Source organism: Oncorhynchus kisutch, linkage group LG19 (genome assembly GCF_002021735.2).
Source record: "Oncorhynchus kisutch isolate 150728-3 linkage group LG19, Okis_V2, whole genome shotgun sequence".
NCBI classification, from domain to species: Eukaryota; Metazoa; Chordata; class Actinopteri; order Salmoniformes; family Salmonidae; genus Oncorhynchus; species Oncorhynchus kisutch.
The window spans coordinates 28,280,881-28,303,795 of NC_034192.2; the positions used below are offsets into that span (position 1 = coordinate 28,280,881).

Consider the following 22,915-nt stretch of genomic DNA (forward strand, 5'->3'; position numbering starts at 1 on the left):
TTAATAACTAGATCTCTTTAGGGGACAGGAATGAGAAGGGCTTGTTATTTAACCAAAGGCCGGGGTGGCAGCGAGAAAAAGGTAATAGTTCTCTCAGTAAATCAGCACCTATTCATAAGTTACAGTTTACAGCACTGATGTAGCCTAAATTTATACAGGGTGCCAATTTATTGTTCTGTAGAAAACATACTAGGTTAGAATATGTAACAGATAATCAGTTACGACCTAGGTATGAAATGTCTGTCACAATGCCATTTTACTGTCTGAGCATGGGCAGACCTAACCATGTATTGTGCATTTGCATACATTTTCCATCTTGGATACTGATGTCAACTGTTTGAAGGCTTGAGTTGTGGGTGTAGGCTTGAAATGCATGCAACTTAGCAGAGTTGGCTCGCTTGCCTTAGACAATGACATTCTGATTATGGATTTAACATAGACTTTATCACCTCTGTACCAGCGCAAAACAAGAATCCTATGCTTTGTTGCAAGGAACAGTCCTTCAGCATTCTCAAAAGATTGTTGTGTGTGTGTGGGGGGGGGGGGGGGGCTGATAATGAGAGTTGATATTTGAGAGCTATGAATAGAGGCAATGAATAACTAATGCATGGCTTAGCACATAGCAACTTATAAACTTATAAACAACAGCAGGTCAAAAGAGAGAAATTCTTGTAAAAATATAATATCTTCAGAGAAATTAGCCTTACCTCACCTGAGCCCACTACAACCAAGACAATGAAAAAAAAAATGCACATCAGAATGACTTTGCAAACTGAAGATCCCTCATTTGCCGCTCAAAGGAAGTAACAACTGATTTATAACAAGGGTAGTGCCTCACAGAAATGAGTCATCATGACAAAAACCTCACTGGGCAGATCAAAGACTGGAATGATACAATGGAGGAAGACAGGTTTGTGTCATCAATGTTGTGAGGCCCATTGTTTAGCAATAACCACGAAGGGTAAAGATTCAGAACGTTGGAAAACTTCACTTACATGTTAATTTCAAGCAAAGCACATGCTATATTTGTAGGTGTAAATCATATTAATGCCATCTTAACTGGCTGTATAATAGATCCTTTACTTACAGCCCTACTAATATCCAACTTGAAGAATGCATTTTCTGTACTAGAAATATTTAGCTAGCTAGCTGCCCATTGTTAGCTGGTTGGATGGGCAGCTAAGCAGGTTGGTATTGCATTGCTAGCCAGCATTGAAGATCGACAAACAAAGCAAAAAAAATTATGCCGGCTAGATAACACTGCTTTCAACCTTACCTAGAAGGGTTACGATAAGAATGTCTCATTCAAAAATAGTTAGCCAACTAGCAGTCTTTGGGTTGCTTGAATGTCGTCACATTCAAAATGCTCAACAGCTAGTAGCAACTTGATCCAGTTCTAGCCTCCAGAAGTACACTGCAGTGGAGAATAAGCAAAGCAAAAACTCGATAATGTTCTTGGTCTCTCCCCGGCAAAAAAAAAAAATCTTAGTCAACTGAAAGTAGACAGGTTGACTGCAGTGCGTTTAGAGTTCAGCGTATCAAAGAGAGGATCTCTCCAAACAACATATTTGGTTTATCGTGATTCAACAAGTAGTCTTGGTTGACTGCAACTGTTCTTTTCTGCTCGTCTTAAGCCACGCTCACTTGTTCGGCTTTTTCAAAAATAAATAGGTTTTAACCTTTATTTAACTAGGCAGGTCAGTTAAGAACAAATTTTTATTTACAATGATGGCATACCCAGGCCAAACCCTAACACGGACGACGCTGGGCCAAATGTGCGCCGCCCTATAGGAACTCCCAATCACTGCCGGTTGTGACAGCCTGGAATCGAACCAGGGTCTGTAGTGACTCCTCTAGCACTGAGATGCAGTGCCTTAGACCGCTGCACCACTCTGGAAAAAACACATGTAGGCTGCTGAGCTTGTCTGATGCTTTAAGTACTACTATTCAAAATGAAGACAAATTACTAAAGAGGGCGCCAGAGATCAATAGGCTAACCAGAAGATAAAACCTGTTCCCGACCCTGCTGCTGCTAGTCTTTGCAGAGTCTTCATATCTCAAAATCAATGTCATGATAATCAAAATGATATCTAAATAAAAATGATACAAATCTAAAAGTAGCTTCTATTGCAAATATTTAAAAATTGACTAAATAAAGCAAACAGAAGCCCACAGGTAGAAAATATCCTGGGAAAAAATGAATATCCTATAAAATCACAAAGGCTAAGCATGGCTTATCTGTAACGAACTTGCAAAATTGTATCAACTCTTAACTTGGTCCAGTGCAAAGCTGGTGCTAGCAAATTTGCAAAACTGTATAAAAAAAAATTCTGGTCCCTCAAGGGTATCCTGTCCCAGTGAGCTCCAGACAGACATACACTGCTGTAAGCTATTTTGTGCAGGGGATAAGAAGTAATCAGGTAGGCCTATTTTATGATGTTTCCATCTGATCAGAGCATGACATATTTTCCCCCTTTCATGCTGAGTGTTAATCAATAGGGAGAGAGCTTGAAAGATTACAATGAACTATTATCATTCTAAATGGATGTAAAAACAGAGACTTTGTTTATTTGCCGTTCGAGGTGAAGACAAATTAACTTTGAAAAGCTCTAGTGATGGCGAGTTAAGGCAAATCAGAAAGAGTATTAGATCCCCAAATGGGCACATTTATAGGCCTACATTTGTGCGCAGGCCAGGTAGACTAGTCCTACTTCTATATGCGTAATCAGGTGTCCTTACTCACGATTGACCAGAGCGCTCCAAACAAAAGACAAAGAATTAATTTGACAACTCTTAAATGGGAATAAATAAACCAAAACTTAGTGTAGCCTAGGTTGTGCGCTCTGCAAATAACGGGTCCACTCCTACAATAACAACGGTAAGACTATAGAAAACACAAGGTTTTCTATAAATATTTAAGCAATTTAATGCGGCACTAAAATGAATGCATTTCAATGAGAAATTCCTTTTTCTTTGCCCTTTGTGGGTGGAGCCGAATCCGTTGCTAGCGTAGTAATTTTCCATAATTTTCTACATGGAGGATTTTAAACTCATTTCCTGAATTGACAAAACATTTCAACTGAATTCAGGTGCCAAATAGGAGACTTTACTCCCAAGCTCATTTGGAGCCTATCAGTCCTGAAAGTTTGCTTTGCTGTGCTTCTTACGCCCTCTGACCTTGAGTGCGTACATACAGTGGGAAACTGATCTTGTGCCTTCAACTCCACTGCGCTCTCCACTCAATCAACAGGAAAACAAACTCAGCTCAATATAGCCTTTGGCAGACGGTGCTTCACCACAGCATGTTAATCTTGTGCTTACAAACCCCTCCCCTGCCTACAGACATTAGATAATATCAAACATTACTTCAGGTTCTAACATTTCACTAATAAGGATATACAATAATAAAAAATAAAAAATAATTTAAAATCGGTCTAGTTATCACATGACACGACATGGGAAAATGTTTCACTCAATAAAAACTGATAGAGATTCACAAGACAGGCAAAAACAGTTATGTAGAGGGGATAATTCATACTGGTGCACCAACTGCCTCAGGACTGTCCAATGTCCATCTAAGCTGCCAGGGATGGCGATGGAACGGAGAGCCTAATCCAACACCAGGAGGAGAGCTCACCAAGCAGAGAAATCCCCTGGCCTGATGGACAGCTGGTTTAGGCTGTGGTAATCTGAACAGACACACATTCAGCAGGTTTAAAGGGCAGGACACCTCAACGCATCTGCTGCAAGCATCCGGTCACAAGATAGACCTAGGCCCCACTATGGGGTACAGGTCTATCTTGTGATCGGATTCTTACTGGACATAGGCATAGGCCTACCCAGGGGCTCCAAGAAGCCAAGTTATTCTAGCGTCCGCCTTTTTCTGTTTAGAGAACCTCTGGGGTTAGCCCGGTTCGTTTAATTCTGCTGCGAACACATTGGTTTCTGGCCTTTTGGACGTCCTGTCCTAGGCTCATCTGACCAGATTTGGTTATGCTTGGCCCGTTTGCGTCACAAAACAATCCTCTAGCAACAACAATCTCACATGGCAGGAGGCTGTGCACTCGAGTGACTTTATTTTCCTTTCCTGACATTCCCTCAAATGCTAAGGTACCATTAAAAGCTTGCCTGCAGATAAAACTCATTAACTAGCTGTCTGACATAGAAGTAATTGAAGAGAGAGAGGAGATGACACTCAGTAACGTAGCAGGCAGTTAAACATTCTGATATTCATTTTAAAACAATAAAAATGAGATTAGGCCTAAATGTAATAGAGTAGTTTGTAGAATCTAAGTCAATAGCACCAGCGTGGACATGGCCTAGTTATAGCTCTCCATCATCAGAGCATCACTGCTGCTGACCTTCAGATCCCACATATTTGCAGTACTTCACAATCTCAAGCTGGTGTTAGCTTTATTGAGGTGGGCCATTTTCATTCAGCTTGGCATTGATTAATCCGAATAAAATGAAATTGCAGAGGACAACAATGCATTTTAATCACAATATTATTGTTGGATGCGGGAGACTTGTGTTGCTTTCGCATTGCAAACTATTCTTAGAGATCATTCCATCATATTTCAGGCATCCACCGTGCAATAAATAAGCTTGGTGTTTTTCTTTAGAGGCCGTGTCAGAAGTTAATCAGATGTCTAAAGAAAATAGCCAAATTAAAAACTCAATCACACATAGAAAAAAAAAAAAGTGTCAACCCAGAACAAGAAAAGCATAAAATTAGCATGCAACTGTGGCATCCTGTTGATGGTGACCACTGAATATGCTTTAGCTAGTTAAATAACATGCATTGCTAGATGAAGAACCGTCAGCACCTTTGTGTGTGAATTTTATATACTTTTTTAAAATTCAGATAATCAAAAAATATAAACCGGTGTGGATTGTTCTCCATCCATCCTCTCCTGATTCAGACTATACCAATTTCATGGCATCCTTGGTTCAATAGCTACTGACGAGAGAAAACCGAATATCCAATATAAAACAACCTTAAAATTACCTACCAGCTCTCTAAAAAGTCGGGTAAACAATACTAAAGATGTTTTATAACGTATAACTAGCTTTATTCCTGTGGCTGTGTGTCTAAAATTTCAAGCAGCTAAAGGACAAACCTCACAGACAACCGTCATTCTATTCAACGTTCTGGTTTGCAAAGGAAAGAACATTTAACACGGTTTTGTAGCTATTAATTTCAGGCTGTTTACATAACAATGTGTGTATTACAGTCTGATTAAGACTAGCCAATTCACTGTGTAACGTTTACTAAATTGCAATAGAAAAATAAACTATTGAATAAGCATTTGTGAGAAAACGAAAATGCTAAATTGTGGTCATGTCTAACATTCGTATTAGCTAACACGAAACCGAAATTAAACCAATCTCTGGCAGGACTGACCGTGGAAAGCTAGCTAGCTTTCTGGTTAGCATATAATAAATGTTAGCAGGCTAACTGGCAGAAGCTGCTTTTCACCTAGTTAACGTTAGCTAGCATCAAATTCTTGGCAATGGGTTAAATTAAAACAAATGAACATCGATAGTAGGCGTTTTAGCACATTCATACCCAATCAGCCTGCGGACGTGACTCCAGAATAATGCAATTATTTAGTCAAACAAAAACACCTGTACAAATAATTAGGAAATGTTAGCATGCTAACAATGTTAGCTAAATGTTGTGAACCTACCAGATTAAATCCAACAGGAACGGAGAGCGATGACCATCAATTATCGTTTTGAGTTTTTAAATTGAGGTCTTAACGGACGACAAATTTTATCAAAATGAAACAGATATTAGCAAAACAAACAATTGATAACATAGCTAGCTATTTGAAAACAATTCGGTTCCCGTTTGTTGAAATTCAGATACCGTTTGTAGTTCGTTGCTATAACGTCTCAGCTCACACCCACAAGAGATGAAGCTGCCAAAATTTGTCCCCGCCTCTCCCATTGCTCGGGGTTGTATTAACTCGGCACCAAACTTAATCAAACATACTAAAACAGGGAGGGACTTTATGGAATTGTCCAATAAAAATAGCTTATTTTCGTGTTCCGTCGAAAAATGTTTTAAACGTTTTTCTACGTTGTGTTTTAATGAATACCACCAGTAAAGCAAGCGGAAAACTTCCTCATCCATCCACATCGCATCTCACATCTCTAGAAGCAAGAATGTCAGATACAGTAACAGTTTATGATATAGCATATGATATAATCGCTAGCTACATGTTGCCATTACATATTTTGAAGAGACAGTCACAGTGCAGACAGCTAGATGTTTCATTAGAAATGTTTTCAAGGTAAAATTACATAAATTAAAGTGGTTTACAAACAACCTTCCATGTGAATAAATACTCAAGTTATCACCTTCGCAGCAGTTCACAAATCATGTTGATCAAATTAAAACAAATGGCTTGAAAATAATGATTAAAACATACATAGCATGAACATGTTGGCTACTGCTCATTCCCCTTTTTGGCTAAATTATTTGACTTTTCAGACTGTTCCAACCTGAATATCGTGGATATATTTATTCAAAATTATTTAAAATGTTCAAACAAATTACTTTATCTGATACGATGCATCTTGGATTTGAAATTTGGGACTGTCCATAATGATCGAAAAGAAAGAGTTTGTGCGCCATCTACTGGGAGAAATACTACAGATTGTTTTTGCTGTTGTGGCTCTTGCTCGATAACAAGGATGTGATGTGATAGCCAGAACGAGCTGTGGCTCAAAGCAGACAAATACACGTTTTTAGTCAGACATTCACGTTTGCCGTATAGAGTTCAAATATCAATACATCTTCAATTGAATAACACTGCGTGTAAGGTGCTTGTCAGAACTGTAACGATTTTACACTTTCGTAAGTATAAACTAGTAGTAGTCATTGCTCTTGCTCGAGAGAACAAATTCTGGATGATTCGGATACGTCATCGTCTCACTGGCTCGTTCTCTGGAGAGCTTTCATTGGCTATTGCTGATCGCCGTTCTCAAATCTTGCTGTTGCATATCTCACACTACAAGAGCGTCGCTGATTTTGTGCGGGAAAAAATCAAGCATGCTTGAAAATATCGGGATGTCTATGACTGCTCAAAGACGGGATCGAAAGCTCTCAGATGGCGTCTCTTTGAGCCGCTTACATTAAACGATCGACGATGACGGCCGAGCGTCCCGAGTAGGAAACAACATGTGCATTTTGTGTCTGATCTCAAAAACATGTCTGGGACTGTTAAATCGGGGGTAGTGTACAGCCAGCTTTTAGACAACCATCATCTTTCTATGACAAAATATATTCTTCATCAGTGTCTCTATCAGAGGTAGACGGCCAAACGTGTTTCATTTTTGTTGTTGTTTTTGTTTTATTGGTGGCCACAGTATTACATGTAGTGTTTGTGATGCAGACATTTCTGCATTTCTCAAATCAAAATCAAATCAAATTTTATTGGTCCATACATATGTTTAGCAGATGTTATTGCAGGTGTAGTGAAATGCTTGTGTTTCTAGCTCCAACAGTGCAGTAATATCTCATAATACACACAAATGTAAAAGTAAAAACATGGAATTAAGAAATATTAAGATGAGCAATGTTGGAGTATGGAGTATATATATATATATATATACAGTACCAGTCAAAAGTTTGGACAATCCTACTCATTCCATAGTTTTTCTTTATTTTTTACTATTTTCTACGTTGTAGAATAATAGTGAAGACATCAAAACATGGAATCATGTAGTAACCAAAAAAACAGCTTCACCTGGAATGCTTTTCCAACAGTCTTGAAGGAGTTCCCACATATGCTGAGCATTTGTTGGCAGCTTTACCATCATTCTGCGTTACAACTCGTCCCAAACCATCTCAATTTGGTTGAGGTCGGGGATTGTGGAGGCCAGGTCATCTGATGCAGCACGCCATCACTCTCCTTGTTGGTCAAATGTCCCTTGCATAGCCTGGAGGTGTGTTTGGCCATTGTCCTGTTGAAAAACAATTGATAGTCCAACTAAGCACAAACCAGATGGGATGGCTTATTGCTGCAGAATGCTGTGGTAGCCATGGTGGTTAAGTGTGCTTTGAATTCTAAATAAATCACAGTGTCACCAGAAAAGCACCATCACACCTCCTCCATGCTTCACAGTGGGAACCACACATGCGGAGATCATCTGTTCACCTACTCTGCATCTCACAAAGACACAGCGGTTGGAACCAAAAATCTCAAATTTGGACTCATCGGACCAAAGGACAGATTTTCACCGGTCTAATGTCTATTGCTTGTGTTTCTTGGCCCAAGCAAGTATTTTTTATTGGTGTCTTTAGTAGTGGTTTCTTTGCAGCAATTCAACCATGAATGACCCAAACTGCTACAGACCTACCCTGCCTTTCTAAGGTCTTCGAAAGCCAAGTCAACAGATTACCGACCATTTCGAATCCCACCATACCTTCCCCGCTATGCAGTCTGTTTTCAGAGCTGGTCATGGTTGCACCTCAGCCACGCTCAAGGTCCTAAACGATATCATAATCGCCATCGATAAGAAACAATATTGTGCAGCCGTATTCATTGACCTGGCCAAGGCTTTCAACTCTGTCAATCACCACATCCTCATCAGCAGACACGACAGCCTTGGTTTCTCAAATGATTGCCTCGCTTGGTTCACCAACTACTTCCCTGATAGAGTTCAGTGTGTGGTTGCAATGCTGTGAAAAACAGAAGTGCTGTACTAGAGTACAAGTGTATATTTTTTGCATGGTGACTCTTATTTTGAAGAAAAAAATATCCACGATTGAGTTGCCAGCATAATATCCTGCTGCTGGAAGACCGCTAATCCCATCCCAGTTCATTGGGGAGCACATAGCACCTTCTATGGATAGCCTAAAATATCAATCCATGTGTTGTCTGAAAGCTCATAGATGTGTGGAGTGAAAATATCTTGATTTAGTAATTGAGATAAAATATCAAGGAAACAATGAAAGAGCTGTTTGACAGTTTTTTTATTGCTGTGCTTGTTGATTCACACTCCTTGGAATATTTTGAATGTGTGCTTGGTGAGTCAGTCCAAACACAGATACTTAACATTTGTTACCGAATGAACATTTAAATAGCAAAACAGTAACACAATAAATTACACTAGAAAGTCTTAGAAGAATTCTCAAAAGAATACAACATTTGTATGTATATATTAAACAAGAGGAATGCACATTCTTTGAAGAAAATGTATATTGAGCATTCTGTTTGGTGAAATAAAAAGTCAAATGTCATTGTAGCAACATATATCAATAGCTTACAAAACAGTCACACCTTTTCAAAGGTCATCATTCAAAAAGTGTTGGATAATATCATGAACATGCTCTATAATTAACCACTTATGAAACAATTTCATGATTGAATGTCTTGATTCTTATGAGGGTTACAATGAGATATTTCTTAAAATGTTTATTTTCCATAGGTAATGATGAAGACTTTCTTCTAAAATTAAACATGTTGATGAACTCCAGTCTTTGTAGAAAACACCATAAGAAAACATCAGGACAAGGATACAAATGAGAGTAAATGGGAAACTTATAATACCATTGCTGTTTACAATGGTTCATATCAGGTACAGAAAATATATGTCTTACAAGATCTAAATGAACAGGTTGACTTTATATACTGCTCATAATAAACTACAACTTAATGATTGCATATGGGAATGGCATGGCACCAATGAAATCTAAAATGACTACACATTGACCTGGGTGTGTTTGTCTTGTGTCCAATTTCTCTTCTTTGAATGGACTCAAATTTACTAAATTATTGACATTCATTTGGGTGCTTGGTCTGAGAAATTAATAATTCCCTTAATCACATTCCCTACACATGTATACAGTATGCTGTGTTTAACACTTCTGGAAGCACACCAAGATATAGAAGTACCAGTATACAATAACAAGAATACCATGACCCCTTATTGTTACAAGACATCAACATACAATAGTCCTTGGAACAAACAGATGGTTCAAGGGCAAACATCTCCTATCCAAAAAACAACATGGGCCAGATTCATCAAGGACCTTTCTCACAGCATTTCCTGCATTATCCTATTCCACTGGTAAACAGCCTTGAACGTTGGCATTGGAGAAATACTACCATTATTACAGTTGAAATGACTTAAGTGAGTAACAATAATTAGCCTGATGGCCAACTAAAACGGCACCAGCAAACTAGAAATCTCTTATATGCGTGATAAATCTCATTCCAAGACGAAGTACTGATTGCTCGGAGATTATGTCTTGTACTTCATAAAAACAGTCTTATTAATGGCGTTTTTTTCCACTTTTTCCCCTTTGTGCACATAATCCATGGTTTAAGCTTCATACACCCTGCTAAGAGAGAAGGGAAAATGTGGTTAAATACATCCAAATATATAGTACATGATTACTTAGCTATATAGATTCCTATAACCACACTTTCCATAGCGGGAGAAGCTACACGGACACACCTGGTGCCCAAATTGATGACGCATATCGCATTGTGAGAGTCGACGAATGGATTCGGTTCAGTCTGTTCAGTCAAATGTGTGTGTGTAATATATATATATATATATATATATATATATATAAATGTAATAAACAACAAAAACATTTTTTTAAGTAGCTAGACATTAATGCCATAGTTTTTTGTGTGAAAATCACTACAATAAAATGTGCCTTAGCGGTCACCCTGGCCTCTAGTACAAACTGTTCAGTCTATCCATATTACCGGAGCTTCATCTTATTCTTTGTATTTCTATGGCAGATTCGCAGCTACAATTTATGGAAAACACTTGGAGATAATAGATGGCGAAGTGAAAGATAGTGGTTTTCCCTACCCATCTGTGGTGAAGTTCCCTAAATGCTTATGACAAATCCAGCTCCAGAACCAGCCATAGCCTAGCCAGCTTACTAATATTTTGAATATGATGTAGCAGCAACAGATATCATTAGCTAGGTAGATAAGGTTAGCTAGCTACACTGACAGCTGTCAGTTACTTATTGTTATTTCTCCACTCAATGTGGAAATCACCACAACGTTCCCACCCCCCCAATTCATGAATATGTATTAACAGCCTGCATCATTCTTCAGAGGTAGAACCTAAACAAGAATTTCAGCTATAGGATAGAAATGACATCGAAATACAGACGGTAATTGCCCTCTGGTGGGGGCCATTCAAATCATGGAGTGGGATGACCTCTCACCTATGCTTATCCTTCCAGATCCGGAACCACTTGACCAGGTTTTTGGTACTCTGCAGTTTAGGGTGCAGACAGTACTCCTGACCTTTGAAGCGCGCCACGTTCTCCATGGTGACACTGAAGAACAAAAGGAGAGAGTGTAAGAGAAACCAGCTAATCCACATTACTGCATGAACAGGCTTTAAAAACAGCACTGGGTATACATGATCTCAGAGCCTGGCTAGATGAACCCATTGACATTCAGAGCAGCAGTTGGAGAGACCGTCTGTATGGCATTTTTGAGCCAGCCGTGACATGTGCTGTGTGTTGTGCCCAGAGCTCTGCAGGGGCTTCTCAAATCAATCTCTTATAGTTTGTCTGCTTCTTAATGAATTATTCACCTGCCCAGCCAACAGAGGCCTTGGATAATTTCTAACTCTTGGTTGGAGTTGGAGGCACTGCTGTGACAGTGGAGGTGGCCCCGCAGAATGTTAAATTCTGAGACGTGAGCCATGCCAGCCAACAGAGAGAAGGGGCACTGTTTCCGGAGCCCGCTGAGTCTCATTTTTCACTTAGGTCAGTGGCCAGCAGCCACTATTTTATGCAAATAGACCAGCTTTAACTGTTTGGTGTTCAACTAAAATGTATCACATTGGCCCCAGGATATAAGATCAGTTTAATGGTCCAAGGAGCCAACAAATCTTTGTTGGATGGACCCTAAGGCCTTTTGATAAAATCAAGAGCAATGTAATGTAATCCATGACAGCGGGACAAAAAAAACATTTGAATTCATGGTTTGGGTTCTTCTGTTCATGGGAACACATCTATGCAATACCTCAAGTGAACTACAGATGGCGAAAGAGTATGTGATTTTTTTTTTTTTTTTTTTACAAAAGTCAGCACCACTTCCACTGAAAATGACTAAAACATGAGATCAGCATCTATTTTGGAAAGGGAAAGCAACAGTATAGGGCAATTAAACTCCATTTTGAACCCTTAGAAAGTCACTCATATCTGAAGAGGTAAAGTCCATATTGGATGCCTATTGATTTCTCCCACCGGAGCAGCATCTGTTGTCAAACTGGGAAAGCTGTTCTGACTGTGGCATCTGGTGGAAATCACAAATTTCCTGGTTGCAAAAATTCTACACGGTTCGCTCAATTTCAGTTTGTGAGAGACAACAAGCACTGAATAGTGTAGGGAATCATTGTACCATCTAAATCTCAGTGAAATATATGTTTAATAACAATAAATATAGTTTTTACAGCTGTTTTTACAACTCAACTTTCATTTTGGTCTACCGACTTCAAACAGATGTAAAAACAGTATTTTTTTGTTATCGGAAATTATATTTCACAGTGATTTAGATGGTACAATGATTCCCTACACTATTCTGTGCTTGTTTTCTCACATAAACTGGAGCGAAAAGTGTGGAATGTTCGCAACCACAAAATGACAGTGACTTCCACTAGACAACAGCTATAAAGTCCAGCAGGAGAAATCAATAGACAAATATCACAGCCAATCACAACACTGGCAGGTAAGTAATACTGTGAAACACTATCCTACTACTATTAGTACTAGATATACATTATTCAAATTCCAAAAAATACTAAGTGTTACACCTTTAAGATAATAGGTTCTCAAAATATCAGTTCAGATTCCATATAAATATATGAAAAGGTCAATCAGCTGCTTTGATATAGTATGAGATTAGAAAATTAGAGTGAATATTTATTTAAAAGTTTGTGCATTTGGTAAACAAACTAAATAGCACAAGGAGTGACTGACATCTGAGACAAGAGGACAAAAGCATTGTAGGGAGAGAGAGAAAGCAGGATAGAAATGATTCACAGAAATGACTCACAATATCATCTTCTCTTGGCAGAAAGGATGTTTGGGTTTGATCTCCAGCTTTTGCACATCCTTGTAGCGAATCTTTGGCCCTTTTCTTGTGCACCTGCACTTGTAGGCTGTAAAAATGAAATAAAACAGACATTACAATTACAATTACAATAAAATGGAGGTCAAATGAACACGTTGGTCTGAACGTTTAACCATCAGTAGATCTATATGTTCTAATGAGAATAACGGATCAGTTATGACTTTCGACTTCACACAGTGTCAGGCGTAGTTCTTAACCTGTATGAAAAACGAACAAAGAGAACGAGAACGATTGAATAGGACTGTAATTGTAAAACATTCAACTTTATTGTTGTCTCCACTGTAAATCAAGGCTTGTGGATTCACACCGCCACTGGGACTGTTTAACACGCATGCAGGTGGTCAGGTGAACCGCTGTAGCAGGCTCATGCTTACTTTGAAACGTGTGACCCACATCTTCAATGCTCCCTCATCAAAAGTCATCTCCAATTCCTCAACACCGGGCATTACAGTTCTCACCAACCACGCGAACCAAACAAATCAGATAAAGAGCAACGCATAAAATGCTAACAACCATCATTAATTTGGTGGAATGTAAAACCTTTAAAAGGATAACATTTATACACCGTCGCCTGGCTTCAGACTGTGGCTGAGTGGTTAACGCAATAAAAAAGAACAAAGCGACAATTGTACAAAACAAAAACAGTAATATAACTGTTATGAACAACAATAGCCTATACGGTTGCCAAAAGGGAGTAGATTTGGAGATTACAGGAGCATACATTACAGGAGCAATTCGGCTGCACAACGTTTTTTTTTTTTGACTCATTACCATCAGATCAACATGTTTAACGGCTGAACACATACTATTTCCGATAAGTTTCAATAGGATCTGGCTCCTTTACATAAGTTTTACATTGCTCAAATATAAATATATATTTACCTTCTGTGTGGAGGGAATATAAGGCAATAACTAACAAAAGCAACGCTGCTGTTGTACAACGATGCATCTCGTCTGCTGATAAGGAACCTCAAATTCGGACCTCCCGGCTGGTTACCCCAACGAAACCTCACTCAATCGACAAGATCTTGGTATTCGCCCTTTAATTTGAGGAGATGACAAGAGGAACAATGTTTGATTTCTATTCTTCCGAATACTCTTGAGTTTTCACCAACTCTGTAGGTCCAGAGAGCTCAGATCAGAAACATCATTCGGACTTCACGCTGCTTGCCGTCTTTCCCAATATGTTGTTGAGCAGCAGCTTTTAAAAACCCTCTCTGTCCCATCTCATTACCATGCACAGCGAGCCAACGAATCAAACACTTGTACAAGAGAAGTGGGATACATAAAAGAGAGGGTAATATAAGGGGAAGAACCCTAAAGGAGTGGAAGTTTAGATACCAGTTGATTAGAGTTACTATGCTGATTATCAAAGTTGCCTGGGACAGAGCGCAATTTACTCAAATATTCTAACAATGTAAGATCACTTGTGCATAGCCCAGACATTGCCTCTGATTTTCAAACATTTATATTCAGGCTATTCAGATTAATTGAATCTCCTGACTTCAGACGCTAGACATGGCATGATTGTGGGCAAACGTCTTATAATCACAGTGGTGGTGAAATAAATATTACATTGGGACCATCTCCGGACTTTCTGGCAATTTAGGCACTTCAGAGGTATTGTTTAAGTTCTTGAGAATCAGACACTGACACATCTGGAAGTAATATGATTGATGGAGGGGGACCTTTAAATAGAAATGGATGGGAATACATTTGTACTCAATTAATTGTCACCATTCTGTTTTCTTCCATAAGGTAAAACAATAGAGCGCTGTTGTATTTGAGAATCTATCAAAAACAAAATTATTGTTTTCAAAAGAGGATCTTAAAGTCAGTTCACTGAAGCCATGGTTCTTATAAAGTCCTAATGAAAAGTGACAGACTGTAGACGTGTTGGCAGATTGTGTCTTGGTTGTAATTATTATTATTGTTGTTATTATTTTTATATATGAATATATTTTGAATCAAAGTTATTTGGAACATTTGTGGGCGAACAATGTTAGTAGGGTGACATAAATGAATGCACCCATTGGTTCTTTGCAGATTACCATGCAGAGTAGTTCCTTGTAAAAGATAGTCATGAGGAGAACAATTTACCCCACCCATTCATGCTACAATAATTTTGGGAACAAAAAGCCTTCATCAGAATATACCCTTTTGCTCATCAGCCAATCCTCTCCTCCCATCTTTCATTACTCATACCAGCCTCCCTCTTTATTCTCTCAAAAGCTGTGTGGAAAGTCAAAAGTGAGCAAATGAAATGTGAAGCAAACCTTACGTCATTCTTTGCAATCATAATGTAACATTTGCCCTGTTTGAGTTGATGCTGATCACAACGTGAAGACGTTGATGAAGATGGATTCCAATCAATTGGATAAGTCCAAATCAATTCAAGTTGATGTTTGTTGACCTGGTTCATGCATCTCCAAAGAAGGTAGTGATATCTACTCCATCCATTCAGGATGGATTTGAAGGGAAAATGAGGTTGTAAGTCAGTGGGTTGTTATTCAGTTTGTTATCCCAAAAGTAAAAATGTCAAATACTACAGAACATTCAACAGAGCATCAGTTGAGCACTTTAGTTGACTAATCAAAATGATTTCTGCTCCAAAAATAGCTGTGTTTACATTTATCGGTTACACAAGGTGCACAACTGTTTATGAAATTATAAACTCCCTATCTCATAGGAACACACCTGTATTGTGTCTGTGTGCTTTTAGTACACTTGGCAATGGCCTATCCCAGATCAAATTCACAGCCCTAAGTAAACTTTATCCCAAAGTCAAACATTTAGTTCTATTCTCTGTCTTCCACTGGATGCGGTGTTGGGACTGATGGAGGGGCCCTGCCAGAGATAGCCTAAATGCAGCCCTTCGTCTGCCAAGAGACGGTCATGCCATGAAACCCAAACAGATCAGCCAAGCAACGGTTCAACGCTCTGGGCTCTCAGCAGCAGCAGCAGCAGCAGCAACAGCAACACCACTAAATAAGGAGGCAACCCGCACACAGCATTGTCATATGATGTGTCTCAAATTGCACCCTATTCTTTACATAGTGCACTACTTTTGACCAGAACCCAAGTAGCTCACTATATAGGGAATAGTGTACCCATTTGGGAGGCAGACAGTCTCTCTGACCTGGGGAGTTGGAAGGCAAGGCGGGGAGAGATGGGGGGGGATGGGTTCTGTCTCTCCAAACATTTGTTGTTCCAGTGAAGGCAACGATTTATCAAGCCTACACAGTTCATCTCGACCACAGACGCCTGCTTGCTGACCGCAAAAAGCACATTGGTTCACATTGATCACTGACAGACTCCCCTGTCAGGCTTCCACTGGGACAGCACCAAGGCCTACATGTGTGACATCATATGAGCCTGTGACCTTCTGAGTCATTTTGAGGAAACACAATCAACTCCTGAAGAGGAGAGCTGTCGGATACTCATCATGTCTGATCCTGGTGATGGAGCCTCACTGATATACAGGGTCTGTCTCCTGGCGGCCCAATCAAAGTTGGCCATGTGGGTTGAGCCGCCTCAGACATCATTGAGTTGATATATGCTATGTGACTTATGCTGGCTCTCACCCCCCATGGATGACTTCTGTGATGACTGAAGCTCATTTACTGCATTTCTACACAATAAAATAAGTAAAAAATCAAATTGACTCCAGACATTATTACCTTGGCTGCTGTAACTTCATTCACCTCAGTCAACAGGGGACTTAACATTTTACAAACACATGTCATACAGCAATTAGCTGCTATGCACTATCTCAACACGGGGATCAAAAACTCTAATTTAGTTTCATGTCAAGTAATACATCATTTACCTAGCCATCTACAGCCATCTTCCTCTGCACTGTTTTGCGCTGTTCACTGCATAGCTGCGTCGAAGCACCATCCATAGTCCTAAAGCCAGCCAGCTGGGCAAACAGCCTTCCCGCCCTGCTCTGAGCCTACCGCATGGTCCTAAAGCCAGCCACTAATACCGCTACACTGCATTTCCCTTTTAATCTTGATTGGAATGATTTGTTGGTGTTGAGCTAGGGCCATACCCAATTGACCCCCTGGCTGCTAGCCTACATTAATTTATACGGTGCAGTGTGAGTCCTGGGAGATATGAGTGAAATCAGCATCATGGCTGTAGCAGTGTGGACATTGGCAGGCGAATAAAGACGTTGGAGCCCCGTTCTAATTGGCCTGGGCCAGGAAGGGCCATAGATCATCCTGTCTGCGTCTCAAATGGCACCCTTAGGGCCAATAGGGCTCTGGTCAAAAGTAGTGCACTATAAAGAGAATAGGTTGCCATTTGAGATGCAACCCCTGTCTGTCGGGGGAATTAGGGAGCAGGCCCTTGACTCTGCGTGATAGCCTTGTCCTTTACTGTGATTGGGACATTAGTTACCCTGGTGCCCAATATAGTCCAACAGGAGCCGGCCTGGTCATGCACCACACAGTGATAAGAAAGGCACGGTTCTGCCTGGCAGCTAAAGGCACGCAAATCAGAGAGAGGGGGGAGAAAAAGAGTGAATGATCATCTGTGTAGATAGAACATAATACTGGCTTGTGTTCTAAATTAGATTATATTAGGACAGGATATAATTAGATAACATGTAATTGTGTATTTTTATTTAATTTTTATTTTTTATTTAACCTTTATTTAACCAGGTAGGCTAGTTGAGAACAAGTTCTCATTTACAACTGTGGCCGGGCCAAGATAAAGCAAAGCAGTGCGTCACAAACAACAACACAGTTACACATGGAATAAACAAACACACAGTAATTAATACAATAGAAAAAGTCTATATACAGTGTGTGCAAATGAGGTAGGATAAGGGAGGTAAGGCAATAAATAGGCCATATTACAATATAGCAATTAAACAACGGAGTGATAGATGTGCAGAAGATGAATGTGCAAAGGAGCGAAATAAATAAAATAAATAACAGTATGGGGATGAGCTAGTTGGATGGGCTATTTATAGATGACTATGTACAGGTGCAGTGATCTGTGAGCTGCACTGACAGCTGGTGGTTAAAGTTAGTGAGGGAGATATGAGTCTCCAGCATCAGTGATTTTTGCAGTTCGTTCCAGTCATTGGCAGCAGAGAACTGGAAGGAAAGGCGGCCATAGTAGGATTTGGCTTTGGGGATGACCAGTGAAATATACCTGCTGGATTGTGTGCTACGGGTGGGTGCTGCTATGGTGACCAGTGAGTTGAGATAAGGCGGGGCTTTACCTAGCAAAGACTTATAGATGACCTGGAGCCAGTGGGTTTGGCGACGAATATGATTTTATGGACCACAAAATGATTTAATTGCAATTTGATTATACATAAAGTTATTTTGTTTATTGTGTTACATATTTGTACAAAACATTAGGAACACCAACCTAATATTGAGTTGCAACCTGTCTTGCCATTGGAACAGCCTCAAGTCTGGGCATGGACTCTACAAGGTGTTGAAAGCATTCCACATGGATGCTGGCACATTTTGACTCCAGTGCTTCCCACAGTTGTGTCAAGATGGCTGGATGTCCTTTGGGTGGTGGACCATTCTTGATACACTTGGGAAACTGTTGAGCGTGAAAAAGTCAGCAGTGTTGCAGTTCTTGACAAACCGCTTGGAACCAACTACCATTCCCCGTTCAAAAGCACTTAAATCTTTTGTCTTGCCCATCCATTCACCCTCTGAATGGCGCACATACACAATCCATATCTCAATTGTCTCAAGGCTTAAAAATCCTTCATCTACACTGATTGAAGTGGATTTAAGGTGACATCAATAAGGAATCATAGCTTTCACCTGGATCCACCTGGTCAGTCTATGTCATGGAAAGAGGAGGTATTCCTAATGTTTTGTACACTCAGTGTATAGGTCCCATCAAACTGAAGCCATTAAAAGTAATATCGGATGCTTGGGTGAATCACTGTGAGTCTGGAAACTAAACTGAGGAAGTTCAGTTGAGGCAGGCCCAGCTTCAGGATGATATACCTGAGGGGGAATTTTAAATCCATGTTGGAAGCACAACTAGTATTGCCTTAGAGCTCCAATAAAACAAGGTAGATTGCTCCTACTAATGTTTAAATGTACAAAAATGTATATGAAATGTAGCCGTACACATCAACAGCCATTGTTTTATAGAATAACACAAAAAACATTTGTTCCCCACTACTACATACAAGTGTACTACCAACATGCACAGATCAGCTCAACAGAATGAGCACCACTAGGCTATCAAAGTATATAAATATATACTTTTTTGGGGGTCACTGTGTTTTCCAATGCTTTTCTATGAGAAACCGGATATATTAGGGCCCAGATTGTAGTTCCTATGGCTTTCACTAGATGTCAACAGTTTTTAGAAATTGGTCAATGTTTTTCTTTTGAGAAATGAAGAAGTAGTGGTGTTCTTTGAACGTGTCACACTGAAGGTCTCTAGTCTTTTGGTGCGCGTGAACAGCAGCGCCCTCCGTGTTGTTTTTCTTCGGTATTGGAAACTGTTTATCCCGTCTTAAATTTGATCGATTATTTACAGTTTAGGATACCTGAGGTTGGATTAGGAACGTTGTTTGAAATGTTTGGATCAAGTTTGCAGGTAACTTATTAGATACTTTGTAGTCATGTTGGAACCGGTGTATTTCTGAATCAAAAGTGCCAAATAAATGGACATTTTGGGGATATAAAGAAGGAATTTATCGAACAAAACAACCATTCATTGTGTCACTGAGACATTTGGGATTGCAAAAAGAAGAAGATCTTCAAAGGTAAAGGCATTTATTATATCGTTATTTCTGACTTTTGTGTCGCACCTGCCTGGTTGGAAAATGATTTTCATGTGCTGTCCTCAGATAATCGCATGGTCTGCTTTCGCCGTAAAGCCTTTTTGAAATCTGACACAGCGGCTGGATCAACAAGAAGTGAAGCTTTATTTTGATGTATTACACTTGTATTTTTGTGAATGTTGAATATGGATATTTCTGTAGTTTGAATTTGGCGCCCTGCAATTTCACTGGATGTTGTCAAATCGATCCCGCTAACGGGATTGGCACGTTAACGGATCACTAAGAGGTTTTAAGAATCACAGATAAATCTAAAAGACACATTGAAGTAAAAAGCAAAGGACTAAACTATACAGTACATTACATTCAAAAATGAGCCAAACAACCGGTAGGCGTACAAAACAATGAATAAAAAAGGGCCATAAAGGTTGTAGCTTTCCATTTTGAAGAGTTGCAGCCTCCTCGATGCTCCTCATGAGAAGTTAATAATTCTATTCTCCTTCCTGGCGAAATGTACTTGTCAGGTCCCTCTTAAATGCCAGCTGGACAAGCTGGGCTTTTTGTTGATGTAGTATGCTCTGTGTTCAGAGTCTGTGTTCACTGAGTATGTTGTTCAGGGTGGAGAACGAATTTTCACACATTGTTGTAGATGCCCCCCGAAAATGATAATAATGTTTCAGCATTGTCAGCACAGACAGCATTGTTGACAAAGGGCCTCTGTATCTTTGAAGAACACTGAGTGGGGTCCATTTGTTGTTGCTGGCTGTGGTGTCAATTTCACTTTCCAAGAATGTGCGAGGCTGCGAGCCACAATAAACTATGCTTCCATTGGATCAGTTTTTGTTAGATTCAACAGGTCGTCAGGCGCTAGTGTGTGGGGTAACGGAGGTGCTTGTGCTTGTTATGATGTTACCCTCGTGCTGCTGGAGCTAGGCCCTGGCTCTTCTCGATCTTGTTGGTCAGCAGGCAGTCTGGGGGAGGGGCGGGCATTCGATTTGATGCTAGGCTCCTCAACCTTGGTGGTTGGGGCTGCTGCAGGCTGGTCTGTGAGCTTGGCATCCCTCTCGACATGGTGGTCCTCAGATTTTTTGCTGTTGGCAGTGTTCAGCCATTTTCGGATATCCATGCTGCTGAAAGCTTAGCCAACTAGCTATAATTATTATTACCAAAATGTAATGAATCTAGTACCTACTAGCTAGCCTATTGTTAGCTGTAGCTGTCTGCAAAAGTGAACAACTTTCCCCCCTCTCTGTTAGAAAAAAAACCTGCCCCTCGATCCAATGAGCTTCCTAAACAAAGTAATGAAGGCGGTACCTTATGATATTGCATGGCTAGGTGTCAAATCAGAATGCATTTTTGGATTTTAACTACTAAATATGACATTATTACTTCGACCCTCAGATCATATAGCCTTTGTCCAGATCTGTGCTACTGGCAGGCCCAGCAGTGCTACATTGGCAAAACCGAGAAGGGAAATTCATATACCATTTGTTATGTTGATGGGGAAACAAAACTGGGGTGGCACACATTCTATCTGGGGGGTCCATGCCCGGCTTTGGCACCCTGTTAGAGACGGCACTGAATGGAGGATTCCACTATTGACGTGTCCATACAGATTTAAAATGTCAGGCAGATGTTGACATTTAATTGCTGGCAATGAAGAAGCTCAGGTGATGGAAGTGTGTGTGAGTCAGATGGCCTTAGGCCTGTGGTTATGGGTGGTTGTCAGATGCCCTGTTTTCACCACATGAGTCCTACCACCAGAGAAATGTAGTTAGTTTAGAACACTGTTGAGATCACAGTTTTATTGATGATAGAATAAGCATTGTTTCAATTCCAGTAGCTAACAACTGTCGAACAAGATTGTGCACAACCATTTCAAGGTCTTGTCATTCTCAAATCCTGAAAATAACCTATATTAACCTGAAACATTTGTGTAATATTCTGTAAATCATATATCAGGCAATAATTCAGAGTTTACACGTATGTATATACAGTACTCATTCAAAGGTTGTTTAAAAAAAAAAAAGTTCTACATTGTAGATAAATAATGAAGACATTAAAACTATGAAGTAACAGATATGGAATCATGTAGTAACCAACAATGTGTCAAACAAATCAAAATATATTTAATATTTTATATTCTTCAAAGTAGCTACCCTTTGCCTTGATGACAGCTTGGCACACCCTTGCCATTCTCTCAACCAGCTTCACCTGGAATGCTTTTCCTACAGTCTTGAAGGAGTTCCCACATGCTGAAAACTTGTTGGCTGCATTTCCTTCACTCTGTGGTCCAACCCATCCCAAACCCTCCTAATTGGGTTGAGGTCAGGTGATTGTGGAGGCCAGGTCATCTGTTGCAGCACTCCATCACTCTCCTTGGTAAAATAGCCCTTACACCACCTGGAGGTATGTTGGGTCATTGTCCTGTTGAAAAACAAATGATACTCCCACTAAGCGCAAACCAGATGGGATGGTGTATCGCTGCCGAATGCTGTGGTAGCAATGCTGGTTAAGTGTGCCTTGAATTCTAAATCAATCACAGACAGTGTCACCAGCAAAGCACCCCCACACCATCACACCTCCTTCTTCATGCTTCAAGGTGGGAACCACACATGCGGCAATCATCCGTTCACCTACTCTGTGTCTCACAAAGAAACAGCTTGGAACCAAAAATCAAAAATGTGGACTCATCAGACCAAAGTACAGATTTCCACCGGTCTAATGTCCATTGCTCGTGTTTCTTGGCCCAAGCAAGTCTCTGTTTCTTATTGGTGTCCTTTAGTAGTGGTTTCTTTGCAGCCATTTGACCATGAAGGCCTGATTCACACAGTCTCCTCTGAACAGTTGATGTTGAGATGTGTCTGTTACTTGAACTCTGTGAAGCAGTTATTTGGGCTGCAATTTCTGAGGCTGGCAAATCTAATGAACTTATCCTCTGCAGCAGAGGTAACTCTGGGTCTTCCTTTCCTGTCACGATCCTCTTGAGGTTTTTGCGACTGCACTT

At 40.0% G+C, this 22,915-nt stretch overlaps 2 protein-coding genes across 5 annotated transcripts in view; both read right to left on the reverse strand.

Moving 5' to 3' along the window:
• The window catches only part of LOC109864554 (protein FAM13B), a 74,475-nt gene extending 68,563 nt beyond the window's left edge, over window positions 1-5,912 (reverse strand). For 2 of the 3 annotated variants that reach the window (XM_020452404.2, XM_020452403.2), the window contains exon 1: window positions 5,691-5,912. The gene's annotated coding sequence lies outside the window, so the exon portion shown is untranslated. The remainder of the gene's footprint in view (window positions 1-5,690) is intronic. The other variant, XM_020452405.2, reaches the window with a different exon arrangement.
• Window positions 5,913-8,968: 3,056 nt separating this feature from the next.
• LOC109910050 (C-X-C motif chemokine 14) lies at window positions 8,969-14,547 on the reverse strand. Of its 2 annotated transcripts, none has more exons than XM_020509200.2 (4): window positions 14,013-14,547; window positions 13,053-13,158; window positions 11,210-11,323; window positions 8,969-10,354 (listed from the first exon to the last, which is right to left on the reverse strand). In XM_020509200.2, exons 1-4 carry the CDS (start codon window positions 14,077-14,079, stop codon window positions 10,339-10,341), a joined length of 303 nt encoding a protein of 100 aa, XP_020364789.1. In that variant the 5' UTR covers window positions 14,080-14,547; the 3' UTR covers window positions 8,969-10,338. The 2 variants fall into 2 exon arrangements, with proteins under 2 accessions (XP_020364789.1, XP_020364788.1); XM_020509199.2 differs by having other exon boundaries at window positions 8,969-10,357; window positions 14,013-14,366.
• Window positions 14,548-22,915: the final 8,368 nt, after the last annotated feature.

What these genes read in the sequence shown, in the direction of transcription:
- LOC109910050 (XM_020509199.2), bottom strand. Translation starts at nt 14,079, where the DNA reads ATGCATCGTTGTACAACAGCAGCGTTGCTTTTGTTAGTTATTGCCTTA. An exon ending in ATATTCCCTCCACACAGAAG is followed by an intron (nt 13,159 to 14,012) that starts GTAAATATATAT and finishes TCATTTTTACAG; the next exon opens with CCTACAAGTGCAGGTGCACA. An exon ending in TGCCAAGAGAAGATGATATT is followed by an intron (nt 11,324 to 13,052) that starts GTGAGTCATTTC and finishes TTTGTTCTTCAG; the next exon opens with TGTCACCATGGAGAACGTGG.